Source organism: Alternaria hordeiaustralica (assembly GCF_023758085.1).
Source record: "Alternaria hordeiaustralica strain BMP 2776 chromosome Unknown scaffold_48, whole genome shotgun sequence".
In the NCBI taxonomy this organism is placed as follows: domain Eukaryota; kingdom Fungi; phylum Ascomycota; class Dothideomycetes; order Pleosporales; family Pleosporaceae; genus Alternaria; species Alternaria hordeiaustralica.
The window spans coordinates 75,072-89,186 of NW_026056820.1; the positions used below are offsets into that span (position 1 = coordinate 75,072).

The window sequence follows — 14,115 nt, forward strand, 5'->3', positions numbered from 1 at the left end:
CGATATCTTTACGTCCCCACGTCAGCGCTTTCCATATCACCGAGCGCTCAAAATCTGCCGGGGACGGACTTCGCAAAATGTCCGCTGTAAGATAAATGATATGCGCGATGACCGGAATGAAAGGTGTCCTAGTAGGTGTCAGCCCACGCGAAGTCCGACGCGCTTTCAGTACACGGAGCCTTGGCGACTACATCGGTTCGAGCGTGATTCCAAGACATACGTAGACCACGGAACATAGCTGAAAACGTGGAAGGGGTGTTTCTGAGTGGCTTGTGAACACACGTGTCGTTACAGACATATAACGGGTTGTACTGGATACGCGTACAGCGCCCTGCTTGGAGTAGCAGAAGGCGTCTGAGAGGCGCAAACTCAGTGTACTCCGTGGCTTGCTTTATTCAGGAGAAATCTGCGGGTTTACGCGTCATGATTCTGTCCTCTTTCCGTCCAGCCTCAAATTGACGCGTTCGAAAGCTCCGGAGAAGTATAAATCCCATCCTCCTCATCTTGTCCCATCATCTCATCAACCACCACACTATCCATCACTTCAACCCCCATCATTCCCACTATGAAGTCCCTCATCCTCCTCCCCCTCCTCCCCACCTCCTTCGCCCTCGTAGCGCCCCTCAAACGCCTCACTCCCGACCTCCACCCCCGCGCCGCACACTGGGGAACGAAGTCCTGGTCCGGTACTCATACCATCACCGTAACAACAACTGTCACTGTCACCGTCACCGCCTTCCCCTCCGCCAACCAAACCTTCCCCAACATCACTACTACGGACGTGAGCGCGCCGGCGACTACCAGCGATGATTTTGCGCCGATCACGTTGATCACTTTGCCTACTGAGGTGGCTACGACTACGGAGTCGAGCGATGGTCTGGCGCCCTTTACGTTGATCACGCTTCCTTCGGCTACAGATGGAGGGGATGCGGCTGCAGCGCCTACGCCGAATGATCTTGAGCCCATTACGTTGATTGATATTAGTGCTGTTACGCCTATTTAGATGGGTGTGGGATGAGGTAGTAGGGGCGATAGAGGAGGGTGTAGGGTTTGGTGGTGAGGTAGCATGGTCGCAGAAATCGTGGGCGAAAAACTGCTGAGTTTGTCTCGAGGAAGGGGTTTGTTTTGGTGTACATATTGTCTTGCTATTGGTCTTGGGACTCCACACTCTTTTGATGTATCGATTCAGTCGCTCGTTTTGAAATCTCGTTCATGTGCATGATTTGTGTTGGTAGTTTGAGTTACGTCTGGGGTGTTTAAGCAACAAGTATCAATGGAATGGTAGCTGGACTGAGGGGCATAAACCAACTTTCTGCTTTCTCATACCGTATCAAGTATCGACCTGAAGCGTTCCTAGAAGAAGACTGAGGCCAAGAAGTCATGCCGTCGCCGTCCCGCAACTCATGTTTGGAACGTCGTCAATGACAGCTCTCAAACAGTTCCGTCGCGCTCAACCGCATACTGCTGCTAACCTTACTTCCCCTCCGCACATGCTTCGACGCAAATGCCCTGTCATACGTTAGCATTTCCTTCCAACACACGACATTACTGGTTCACTTACACATCCCCAACAATCTTTCTCAAAACTAGACTATCCACCCACTCGCCCTTGATCTGCGTCTTCTCCTTCGTCAGGCTATGTCTCTCAAACCCCAGCCTCTCCGCCAACTTCCAACTCCCCTCGTTCCTAGGATCACACTCAATCTCCATCTCCAACTTCCCTTGATTCTGCAGTCTTTCTTTCAGCGCATCAATGAAAGCCGTCATGGCTTCTGTAGCGTAACCCTGACCTTGCATTGACGGCAAGAAGGAGAACCAGAGTTTGGCGTGGGTAACAGGCTTGATGGTATGTTCACCTGGAAGGGAGTCGGAATTTGCTTGAGATGTTTTGGCGCCGACGCGGCCGATGAATTGTTCGTCGAGCGTCTCGACAGCGAGTTCGTACTTCGTTCGTGGCACGTCGTTGTGGTTGCGGATGTTTTCCAAGACGAGCTCACGAGCTTGTTGGCGTGTTCGAGGGGGCCACTCTTGGTAACGTGCATTTTGCTCGTTTCCTTCGAGAAGAAAGTAGCCTTCCTCGTCTTTCATCACGAACTCGCGAAGGAGCAGACGGGGTGTCTTTATGGCACCGAAGCGCTCGCCTTTCACGTTTGCGCGAGCGATGGCTGCGAGTTCCTCCTTGGTAAAGGCACCAGAGGCTTTGAGAATCTTCTGAATAACATTTCCCTTGGCGACCATGTAGTCAACGATGTTGTTTGCTTTTGCCGCGAGTTCAAGCTTCACCCGCGCGTACTCATCCCTCAACTCGCAGTCAGAGCGTAGCGTATCTCGCAGGCTGAGGTGGTTGCGCGTTTGTGCAACACCGTCAACACACAAGTAGACGTTGTGGCGATTGGATTGGTTCGGGTCTTTAAAGGCATGACGGTCCACGATCCCCAGCTCTCCAAGGTAGTCGAACTTCCCTTTCTCGATGAGAGCGTCGATAGCAGGCTGGACATTGTCGCGAGTGACTATGATGTCAACATCGATGATAGGTTTGGCGACAAGTCCCGGTACTGATGTACTACCCACGTGCTCGATCGAGAGGTAGTCGATGTCCTGTAGGTGATGTTCCAACTCCGACTTGATATTTTCGAATTGCTGCGGCCATTCCTTGTTGTATTGCTCGACGATGACGGACATACTTGACGATATAAGGGAAGCGTATAGTAAAGCAATGATTGAGTCGATAGCGCCTGGTTTGGGTTGAACAGGTGAATGTGTCGGCTAAACCTACCGAGCTTGTGGAACGCTCTCGCTTCTCACCCGGGCGCGCCCGAGGGGTGCAGGAGCAAGAATGTCGGTGTAACAAAAAGCATGAAAAGAGCGCAGAGACAAGCAAGATAGCGGAAACCCGAGATTGAGGTGGTACATAGAGCCAAGATGCCGCTTGGGCGCAAAGGGCGAATGCAACGCGGAGATACGGGCAAGACTCCGACCCGCTTGTATTGATTGCGCTCCAGCCTCCAGACTTGTTTGAACTAATCATACTCTTCAATCTTGATCACAGGTATGTCTGCGTATGGCGGAGGCGCATCTCGGCCCAACAGAGCAGTCTCGGCCTCAGAGTCTGTGCCAGGCTTTTCCTGCTGTCTCTGCAGAAACAGGCGACGTGCCATGACGAGGCTAGCCGCAAGCAGTGCAAGGAGCGGGAGAAGTAGGGCATCCTTTCCAACCTGTATTCTGCCAACAAAAGCGTTCCAGGCCCTCGACAACGTGCCAAATCTACCGTACTCGTCCCATTCACGTGGGTCAAATGTTGTTTGCATCATGGCCAGCTTGCCACACTTCATCCTCGGCGGTGGCATCTTGCCCTTTGCGGAGACGACTAGTACTTCTTCGATGGAGAGTATATATCCACCTTCCATATTCTCATCGTGTTCCTTGCGCACCAAGATCTGAACAATCCTCTGACCCAACTTGATTGGCTCAGCGGTCTCTCCCCAGGGCAAGCCCGTCACATTGAACTGAAGCCACCAAAGCTCAGGCTCGTCAGCGCGGAAGATGGTATGCTCGTATTGTAGGGGAAATATTATCCTGCTATGCTTGTTCGGATTTGAGGCGTCTTCGGAATCCGCATCCGTCTCTTCCTGCTCCACCTCGGTGGTGACCTGCTTCGCGTTTATGTTGAGAGGCATGGGATCGAGAGGGAATATGCGCTGATCGTTGAGAAGTAACGCATCGTTAAATTCGTCCAAAACGAACTTAAGCAACTGATCACGGTCAGTCGCATTCACTCTTAGGGCTGTAGAGTGCACTTACTAGAGAATTCCTCGGTGCCGGATGCAGCCATTCTGCCTTATGAGGACTCGTCCAAGCACGCAGCGGGCATCCCACGCATTCCAGCTTCACCGTGTATTCCCGGCCAACCTCATCTTCAGTGACTTGACTATAGTCCGATGTTGTCGGACGAGTGATAGTTGCGGTAGCCAGCGCCGAGAGACCGAGAAGAGCAAAAGGACGCATGGTGACGTTAACCGAAGACAAAAAGGAAGAGGAAGTCACGACACAGCTCAAAGAAGTGATGTTCGCACAAGGAGGCGGGAGATGGCCGACGATGCCGGGCGACGCGTACAAGCCTCGGGCTACGGCAACGCTAGCGCAGGGATCATCAGCGTGGGAGCGTGGGTAATGCTCATTCTAGAAGCCGGAAGCTTGTCTCCTCCTATACTCTTCTTTGCGTACAGACCGCGCATGCCGTAGTTGTTGGTTTTCGCGACGGTGCTGTTCGTGTTCACAAACATGTTGGCTCGACTCATCTTTTACACATGCACTCCGCGTGAGCATCGATGTTCTGGGCACACAATGTAGAGAAAGGTGGGTCTGGCATTGTTTTCACTCTCACATCAAAGCATGGCAAGGTTGGGAAGTTGTAGTCAGAATGGTCATGGAACAAGGTTCGCATTGAAGGAGTGGGCGCCAATTAAGTACAACCCGATCGCCAGCACAGGGCTTTCCCCCATACATTGTATGGATATCTTTCCCTCATAAGCGCGTAGCATTGATCATATCCCTCAACACGTCCCCATCCAGACATAGCATGGTTATATCTTTGAGTCGTTGTCAAATGGTCTCATATTTCCTTTTCCTTTTTACTCCTACGCCGCCGGCACATGCCAGGTTGTCAAAGACAGGGTATGTAAGAGAAGCATCGACGAAACGGGTCAAGACATCTACCACTGGGTAGTGGTAGCGGGGGCAGCGGTCTCGGCACCCCAGCCCTCGTTGCCAGTCTGAGCATCGCCAGACGCAGCCCAGTCGGCAGTGTCAGCGTCCCAGCTGGTGCCGGGGGCAGCGGCAGCCTGGGCGGTGAAAGCACCGGCAGATGCGCCGGAGACCTCCCACTCGCTGGTGAAGCCATCAGCGACGGGGCCAGCACCGACCTCATCGGCACCGGGGACCTTGGCCTCCTCGACACCAGCGCTGTCCTTGTTCTCCTCAGCCTCGGGGTCGCGGTAGAAGTACAAGTCAGTCATGACGTCCCACTCAGTCTCGCGGTTGGCGAGGGTACCGCGGAGGCGGAGGACCTCACGGGCAAGCATCCACCAGATGAGACCGATGGCGTGACGTCCCTTGTTGTTGGTGGGGATAGCGACATCGACGTACTCGGTGGGGGAGTCTCCGTCGCAGAGGGCCTGTTCTATGTTAGTCCCTTGACCCTTCTCCATGTTCTAAATTGGATGCTTACAATGACGGGGATGTTGACGTAGGAAGCCTCCTTGATGGCCTGCGCGTCGGTGCGGGGGTCGGTGACGATGACCAGGCGGGGCTCACGGAACGAACGGGTGATGTAGTTGGTGAAGTTACCGGGGGTGAAGCGACCGGCGATGGCAGTGGCACCGGTGTGGGAAGCGAACTTCAGGACGGCACGCTGTCCGTAGGGACGGGCAGAGATGACACAGACTATTCATTCAGTGTCAGCCAGAATCCTCGTCTGCCAATAATCGCATCTTTCAAGATTATACATCTCGAATTGCGCGAGTGAACGTACTGTCGGCCGGGTTGTCAATGGCGACAATGATGCGCGCGGCAAGGACAATCTTCTCCCAGGTCTTGCCAATGTTCAGGACGTTGACACCGTCGGGCCTGGTCTTCCACAGGTAAGGCTCCATGTGCACCTGGAGGTTCTTGGAACCGAGGTGGCACTGAGCAGCGAGGAGCATCTCAATGTCCTGCTGGGTGGGGTTGAAGATGGCGGGGAGGTTGGAAGGAGCCATTTTGACGGTTTGGCGCTGTACGAGCTGGTCGGTATACAGGAGTTGTCGGGTTGCGTGCGAGAGACTGAGTCGACGAACTTTCGTGTTCGCGATATTCGCATCGTGGTGGGAGCGCCTAGCCGCAAGCGGACTGGCGCAATGACGCGCCGGCATCGGCAAAACCAGTCGCCGGCCATGGATCCGCAAAACATTCGAGGGTGGTGGCAGCGAGAGAGCAGCCAGCAATGCCGCCGCGAATACCTGCCCTGTCGTGCCTGCGGGCGCCGACGTGTAAGTATAGGCTGTCATCCATCACCCGCTTGTACTGACTTCTCCCCAGCTTTCTCAACCACCAATCAACTCACCCTCCCCATCCGAACTTTCGCCTCCACATCGCACCTGTACGCCGAGTCAGCTGAACGACAGAAGAAGCGCCTCGCAAACGATCCCTACATTGTCGCTCAGCGGAACAGGAAGAAGGCTGCCAATCTCACGCGCCGTGCTGAGCTCGAACAAGGCCGTGTAGCGAGCCTCGGAGACCCAGTCCGCGGTGTTGCAACACCATTCGTAGAGTCGTTCGACACTGGAAAACCAATTACGTACGAAGAGGGCAAGAAGATCCCCAAAGACCGGAAGCACCTCAACTATGCCTTCGAGCCAGAGACTGTTAGGCAACAATTGGACAGGAGCAAAGACTTGGCTGTTCCGCTGGGTATAATTCCAGAGGAGACCACGGCCCCCACCACTAAATGGTCCAACTCCATATTCGGCAAGACGCAGGCAATCCAATTGTCGGCCGACGAGATCGAGGAGCAAAGCAAGAAGGATCATGCTCGAGCCGCTGAGGCCATTGCCCGCATCACCGCTCTCGAGAACGGATCGAGCAAAGATCGCATGCGCGTGAACATCACACGCTGTGTAGAGACATTCGGGCGTCACAACACCGATAGGATATTCCCACCCAAGGCGCCATCATTGAGCCGGTCAGGTGCCGAAGAAGTCCGCACCGTGCGCCCAGAAACAAACGTTGCAGCGACTGCAAAGCGCGTCGGGCCTGATACTGGGTCGTCCGAAGTCCAGATCGCCATCTTGACAGCAAAGATCAAGACCCTGGCCGACTTTCTACAAGCCCGAGGAAAGGGCGACAAGCACAACAAGCGGAACCTGCAATTGCTGGTGCACAGGAGGCAGAAGTTGCTACAGTACCTGAGACGGAAAGAGAGAGGTGGGCCCAGGTGGCAGCATTGTATTGAGACTCTTGGGCTGACCGAGGGTACCTGGAGAGGCGAGATATCGTTGTGAGAGCAATTGAATAGTCTTTTCATCGCCCTTCCATCTGACGCTCTTCACGTTTGCATCGACGGATTGTAGTTGAATGCATCTGCACATTATGAGTACTTAGGCACATGTAAATTATGATTTGTTAAAGTACCCTTGTATGTATACTGCTAAACGAGGTGGATCAATCCTTTTCCATGCTTTCCGTATCGCCTTCCCACCTTCCCATTTCAGCCGAGTCTAGTCTCGCATCACCTCCCCCAGCTCTTGCGACTATGAAGGGCGCAATCACGTGAAGGGCGCAAATCCTAGGCGTCCACAAAACGACACATCATTTATACCACGTTCCTACCATAAGGCAGCAACCAATACCAACGAATACATCTCCGCAGGCATCACACTCTCAAAAACCACATCCTTCCCTGTGATCCCGACATGTTTCCATCACTCCAAACAACGACAATGTCAACCCCACCCCCAAACCCAACACCCCCACCAAACCCTTGGTCCAGCCAACGCCTGCACTACCGCGCAATCCGCCCCATCGACATAAACGTCTTCCACGCCTTCAGCGCCGACCACACCGGCTACGCAAACAGCAATTTCGACAACATCAAGCTGCCCGGCCCCTCCGACACTGAAAAATTCATGAAAGGCGTCCAAAACGACTGCCTGTTAGGCGCCATCATCTGGCTGCCCCACTTGCCAGAAACGCTCTCTTTGGATGACGAAGACCGCGAAAAAATGTTTACAACAAGGCGAAAGAACGGAGAGATCGTGGACGAAGAGTATGGAACGGCTGTAGGCGAAATCCATTTAGATTTGTTACCGCCCCATAAACAACATCATCGCAATACGGAGATTGGGCTTGATATCCTACCGTTATATCAGGGAAAGGGGTATGGCTCGGAGGCTATTAGGTGGGCGCTTGATTATGCGTTTAGGCGGGCGGGGTTGCATAGGGTCAAGGTTAGGGGGTTTAGCTGGAATGAGGGTGCGCTGAGGTTGTATGAGAGGTTGGGGTTTGTGGTTGAGGGGAGGGAGAGGGAGAGTGTGTGGTTTGAGGGGGGTTGGTGGGATGTTGTTACGTTGGGGATGCTGGAGGGGGAGTGGAGGAAACTCGTCAGTTAGTTGAAAGAATTCAGATATTACTCTGCTGCAATGACATGTGTTTTGCGTAGATAGTAATGACGGAATTGAGCAACAGGAAACTACGTCTCTCACGTGCTCTGCTCGCGAATCAAGGCATACCGTACTGCAAGCCCCCACCTTCTACATCCCTCATAACCATCGTCGCATTATGCGCCCGTTTCTCCGCCGCATCATAAAGCGCCTGTATATCCTCCTTCCACATAGTCTCATTCATCCTCACGACCTTCCTATCATAAGTCATCATCCCATTAACCTCCCCCTCCACATCCGTAGTCTGCGTCCAGACCCCACCCGAGCAAGCAAAAAGATCAATCTGCTCGCGCAACTGGTTGAGCAAATCGTGACAGCGATAGTTCCACCAGTTAGTTCCGTTGGTAAGTTCGTATGCGGTCTGCTTCTCTAGGTCCTTGAACCAGGCGTGCGCGAAGTCATCTTCGGGGAGCTGTGTGCCGATGCCGCCGAATTCGCCTTGCAGACCGATGCGCGAACTGTCGTAGGCGGAGTCGTAGTTGTTGCCTTGGCGGGACCAGAATGGCGTTCCGCATTGGGGTGTGGAGTAGTGGTGGTTGTCGTCGAAGTCACCGGCTGTGTGGTCGGTCCAGCCACTGACAGAATTGACTAGGCGGGTGGGATCGATCTTTCTGACCATCTCCGTCAATGGGAACTCGGGCCATGGAGGCGAGGTATCCTGACCCCATTCTTCGTTGTAGATCGTCCAAGCAAAGATACTGGGGTATGACTTGAGCTGCTCTACCATCAAAGCCAGCTGTCGGTCAAACTCGTCTTGCGCGTCCTGGCCTGCTAATCGCTTACTGCCACAGCCGTCCGGTAGGTCTGGTCGCAGAGAAGGCATGTCTTGAATGACTAACATGCCCATCTCATCGCAAGCTCTGTAGAACAAGGCTGGTTCCACTTTGATGTGCTTGCGTACCATGTTGTAGCCAACATTCTTCAGCACCTTGAGATCATAAACCATGGCTTCGACACTTGGGGGTGTGTAGATTCCGTCTGGCCAGTACCCTTGATCGAGCGTACCGAAGGGGAAAACGAACTTTCCGTTCAGGAGTGGGCGCTGTATCCCGTTGATGGTACCGCGGGAAACAGTTCTGAATCCGGTGTAGCTTTGGATGGTGTCACTGGCCATTTTTATGGTGATATTGTACAGGGTGGGACTGTCCGGTGTCCACAGTTCTGGCGATGGGACATTGAAGGTAAACGCGGATCCGCTAGTACCCTTAGCTGTCGCTTTGGCATCGGTTGAGCCTAGTTCATGGACTGTGATCTCGTATGGGATATTTGTTAGGTTAGTGCTGCTGTGAACAGTTACAGTCACTTCGATATGTCAGCGATGACCATCAGAGAGCAAGGTTCATATTTACCAGTCCCATCCATATCCGCTGTTAGGTCCAGTTTCGAGATATGCTCTTTTGGTGTTGACTCAAGCCACACAGTCTGCCAGATACCGCTACATGGTGTGTACCAGATCATGCCCTCTCGGTTCAACGTTTGCTTTCCGATCGGTATTTGGACCATATCCACATCCGTCGGGTCGAAGGTGTATACCAGCCTGTGATGACCTTAGCTTTGTCTCCAATCCTCGGTTTACGATACTCACAGTTCATTTGTCCCATTTGCGCTCAGGTACTGCGTCACGTCTACACTGAACTCGAAGTATCCACCTCTGTGGAAACCAGCATTCTTACCATTCACAAAGATGGTGGCCTCGTAGTCAACAGCGCCGAAGTTCAAGATGACGTTGTTACCGCTAGGCCATGATGATGGTACTGCGAATGATGTCTGGTACCAACTCCACATGCGACCCTTTCCTGTCACACCTAGGCTGCATCAGTAACCTTTCTAGTCGGAAGTCTGGGTTGACTTACCCGAGAGAGCACTCTCAAGGCAGAAGGGAACTAGGACCGGGTTTTCCAGTGTTTGTCCGAAAGGTGGTGATGCGTCCGAACCATTTGTAGTGTTCCTGTATCCCCACACACCATTAAGGTTTTTCCAGTCTGTTCGCTGGAGGCGTGGTCGTGGATACTCTGGCCAAGGATTGGTCCCCACTGTGTCTGTCCATTCCGTCTTGAGTGGAGTATATCCAACCTTGTAGTCTGTCCGATTGCTTTGCCGTGGAAGGATTGTGTTGACAGTGGCAGCAACAGCTGACCACGTCAACAACCCTGTAACAAGCCCAAAGCTGAGCTGCATGATGAAGTTATCGGTTGGCAGGTGCGCATCCAAGATGCGGTAAGAAACCTTTGAGATGCGGAGGACGACGGCGGCTTTTAAGCCATGGGTGGGTTCATGACAACATGGTTCAATGGTACCTGTGACGGCTCTGCAGCTGCATATTGGTATTCTTAGTTCTGGGAATAGCGGCGGGATGATCCTGGTGGCTGCACACCGTCGACGATCATGCTACTACTGAGGTAGCTCGGCGCATGTTTGGACAGGCCAGAATAGTCGCGTGGCCGGGCCGGCTGATCTGATGCATGGCGTTCAGTATGCGTTTGCAGAGCATTCGGTTACTGCATAAGCCTGGCGCCTTGGAGACGACGAGGCTGACGCTGAACGTCGAAGAGGTGGTTGTACGTCAACGCCGTGGATGCATGCCTGACGCTTACCTACCTGCAGAGTGTCAGATGCATTGACGTAGTAGAACGAGTCTGATCAGCTGCGATCAGCGTCTTGGCTACAGGGCCGGTTGATTCCCCGCACCATACGGATCAAATGGGGCCGGATTCTGAGTTCGGACCAGCGAACAATGACCCGAAGGTGTCATGTAGACATTGCAGACAACAACACGTTATGAGATTTGACGGCAAGAACGTTGGGATGAATTTTGGGGCAGTTAGGAAGAGACACCGTCAATACTAGGCCTGCGCAATGGACATGAAATTGTTGGCGATAGTCTGACAGAGTGGTGCACATGTAGGATGCGGGGATACCCCGCCTCAGCAAATGCGGTTGATGAGATAAGCGTCAGGTTGCGACGATCTCGCATGCGGCTCAGAAGTACAACCAGGAACAAAACGTCTGCAGACGTTCGTTGAAAGGTATTATATATATTCGTGCTACGTTGTAAGAAACTTATACAATAAACTCGCTGAGCTGTCAGAATCGTACAGGACACGCGTATGCGTAGGTGTGGGGCACTTCACATGTGCTGTCGCTCACAACATGCCTGTAACATCGGCATTCTCTAGCCGTATGCATGCCCGCCATTCGCATGATAGCAGTGCCCAGGTCGCTCACCACCTTCCTAATCCTCTTGCGATGTCACCCCGTGCCGTAAGGCTGGTACCGCCACGTGCCACCCAAGACTGCACTGCATACAACCCCGCAATCTATAGCAACCTCGCGGATGTCTGAGTATGCTCAGATGATGAAGATGCGAGAAGAGGTTGAACGTGATGCCTGCTCGAGTCTAACATTATGGGTCTCGATCCTGCAGAATCTCATGGCATCAGCATGAATGGCTTGCTCCAAGACTTCCCCTTCGTGGCTGATGACGTCGGTCTCGAAGGGCTTGAAGAGCTTGGGAACATTGGCGACATTGGGGACCGTGGTGATGTTGGTGAAGTGGGAGAGCTTGGTGGTATTGGGGCTTCCCTCGGTGATTCATATGCTCTGCCAATTTGGGCTTGTGTGGCTATGGGTTCTAGCGTCTTTATCGAAGCGCTATCATCTTCTTCGATACCGAACAAGGTCGTTCGGTCGGAATACGAGTTCAGTATCGAGCTTACACGCGTCGTGCTTGAGCGTATGGTATCCGCGTCAGAGGTACTCGAACTCGTTGAAGTCATTGTTGACATTGTCATTAGCGACGCCCTATCCGAGCCGGAATACGACGATGCCGCTACTCCAATATCATGTTTGTGAGCGCCGCAATGGATGTCGGGTATGGAGGTATTTTCAAAGAGAATATCGAAGATCTTGTCGCGAACATCGCGCGCCGCAGGACGAAGCATAGGTGCTTTGCTCAACATACTTCGGATGACCTGTAATATGGGAGGGATCGCCCGGAACGCGTCGTCGTCATGCTCAAATGAAGCCTTTTCGAGTGAGTTCGTCCAAGTCTCTACTTTGTCAAGATTGACATGATACGATGAATCTGTTCGAGAGTTCTTGCCGCCAGTATTGGTCCTTTGCTTCGATGTTCGGTGCTTGACGAAATCGTGAGGTTTCTTCTTCAGCATGAATGTGATGATCTCCAGGAAAACACAACCAAGCGAGAACACATCTGCCTTCTCAGTCTCGTGTACTCGCGACCGTTTCTTCGGTGTAGGCTTCGCCTTTGACTTCTTGAATCCAAAGTTGAAACCAGAGAAGTCTGTTGTAGGTGCTTTGGTAAGCTTCTGCCGTTGTGAGTTATTACTGCCAGATGACCCCGACGAACTCTTGCTAATCATCGAAGCATGTCGACCGTTTGGGATAGTGGGTGAAGGCGCAGGGTCATTGGGGTCGAAAGGTCCTGTGCTCATGTGTGTTTCTGGCGCACTGTATACGTAGGCGTCCATTGCGTCGGGCTTCTTGTCTTTTTGAAACGTCTCAAGGCTACCGATGTCGCTAAATGCTATCGCATTCTGCTCGTCAATGAGGATGTTTGACGGTCGAATGGCGGAGTGGCAGAATCCATTTTGATGCAGCGTTGCAATGGCGTCTGCCAGACAGTGCAGCCAATTAAGTACCAGCCATCTCCGGTCAGGCTTCAACAGCTTCTGGTACTGAGTCGGGTTGCGGTGATCAATGAAAGTGCGAAGAGTATGCTGCCCTACAAAGTTGGTGACAATGTAACCAACGCCTTTGGAGGTATACGAGGCCCAGATCGGCGCAAGATGCTCATGCTCGACCATCCTTGCGCTTTCGACATCCATCTTGAAGTCTTCTTCAAACGCATCCGGTGTTTCTGGGTCGCCCAGCGGAAATCGCCTGCGAACGTAGATTTCCCTTGCCTTCTTCGGTAGGTGCATACGTTGCCAGGCCTGTAAGCTCACTGCCACGGGCAGAGACATTACGTTCTCGACTGGAATCTCCTCGTTGGGCGCATAATCGATATGTATGCCTTCCCGCAATTCTCTTAGGAGGAATGTAAATTGTGTGTGGTAGAAGCGAGCATCGGCGTGGTTATCGCGGCGATTTGAAAGCGAAAGCTGCTCTATATCGTCCATTTCGAGAGGCAAATCATCGTCGTCCCACGATCTGTCAACGACAGCGAAGATCCTATCCGCTTCGCCAATCTCGACCAAGATCAGGAACAGTCGTCTTGCTTTCTCCAAGATCCATTCGATGTAGGTGTCGTCGCTCAGATCGCCGAAGCCGACAGGTTGTGTAAGACGTTCTCTTTCTTTCGGTTGTAGCCTTGAAGTCACGAAGTCATGGTTGACCTTCTCGTTGATTCGCTCCTCGGTCCACCATATCTGCTGGAGCGCGTGCTGCGGGGTGACGAGGCTGTGCCCAGCGTATCCATAGATAAGGGCGTTCAAGGCGACGGTTTGGTCGTTGACGACGTTTGTCAATGTCCTCGCACTCATTGTGCTGATTGATGGGTTGTGATGGAGCTCTTATGTCTGCGAGCCCCGCGTGTTAGTACAAGACACAAGTCGTGCGCCGAGTGGTGAGCTGGTGATCATCTCCAGGAAAAAGAAAATCGGATGACGAGAGAGTGGCTGTCAGGCTTCAGTAAGTATGGAGTAAGACAATGCTGTTGTCAGGCGTCAGCGGGGCCAGAAACATCGGCTGTTGATTGTGGTACACAATTTGATCCGCCTCTCGGAACGCCTCTGGTTGTGGCAAGCGGCATGGCGACGAATACATGGCGTCGGGTCGCCGCTTAGAGGCCAATCACCAGAAGAAGGGCAATAGAAGGCGCATGCTTGAGCGTCGTTGGCATAGGGCGAGGTAGGGCCTTTTGCCTGGAAAGGTCTGCGTGGCCCCGAAAGCGGCCGCC

The 14,115-nt window shown here is 53.0% G+C and overlaps 6 protein-coding genes across 6 annotated transcripts; 1 reads left to right on the plus strand and 5 right to left on the minus strand.

Annotated features, from left to right (window-relative positions):
• Positions 1-1,557: 1,557 nt before the first annotated feature.
• J4E84_010866 (uncharacterized protein) lies at positions 1,558-2,682 on the minus strand (the record flags this gene model as incomplete). Its single annotated transcript, XM_049393421.1, has 1 exon — positions 1,558-2,682. One exon carries the CDS (start codon positions 2,680-2,682, stop codon positions 1,558-1,560), a length of 1,125 nt encoding a protein of 374 aa, XP_049238865.1.
• Positions 2,683-3,020: 338 nt separating this feature from the next.
• On the minus strand, positions 3,021-4,005 carry J4E84_010867 (uncharacterized protein; the record flags this gene model as incomplete). Its single annotated transcript, XM_049393422.1, has 2 exons — positions 3,021-3,752; positions 3,802-4,005. The coding sequence occupies 2 exons, from the start codon at positions 4,003-4,005 to the stop codon at positions 3,021-3,023; spliced, it is 936 nt and encodes a 311-aa protein (XP_049238866.1).
• Positions 4,006-4,712: 707 nt separating this feature from the next.
• RPS0 (structural constituent of ribosome) lies at positions 4,713-5,756 on the minus strand (the record flags this gene model as incomplete). Its single annotated transcript, XM_049393423.1, has 3 exons — positions 4,713-5,174; positions 5,228-5,442; positions 5,531-5,756. 3 exons carry the CDS (start codon positions 5,754-5,756, stop codon positions 4,713-4,715), a joined length of 903 nt encoding a protein of 300 aa, XP_049238867.1.
• Positions 5,757-5,980: 224 nt separating this feature from the next.
• J4E84_010869 (uncharacterized protein) lies at positions 5,981-7,037 on the plus strand (the record flags this gene model as incomplete). The annotated part of the gene is made up of 2 exons (XM_049393424.1): positions 5,981-6,026; positions 6,076-7,037. The coding sequence occupies 2 exons, from the start codon at positions 5,981-5,983 to the stop codon at positions 7,035-7,037; spliced, it is 1,008 nt and encodes a 335-aa protein (XP_049238868.1).
• A 1,216-nt stretch (positions 7,038-8,253) lies between these two features.
• J4E84_010870 (uncharacterized protein) lies at positions 8,254-10,373 on the minus strand (the record flags this gene model as incomplete). Its single annotated transcript, XM_049393425.1, has 4 exons — positions 8,254-9,497; positions 9,545-9,732; positions 9,781-10,000; positions 10,049-10,373. 4 exons carry the CDS (start codon positions 10,371-10,373, stop codon positions 8,254-8,256), a joined length of 1,977 nt encoding a protein of 658 aa, XP_049238869.1.
• A 1,250-nt stretch (positions 10,374-11,623) lies between these two features.
• Positions 11,624-13,982, minus strand: J4E84_010871 (uncharacterized protein; the record flags this gene model as incomplete). Its single annotated transcript, XM_049393426.1, has 2 exons — positions 11,624-13,703; positions 13,975-13,982. The coding sequence occupies 2 exons, from the start codon at positions 13,980-13,982 to the stop codon at positions 11,624-11,626; spliced, it is 2,088 nt and encodes a 695-aa protein (XP_049238870.1).
• Between the last annotated feature and the right edge of the window lie 133 nt (positions 13,983-14,115).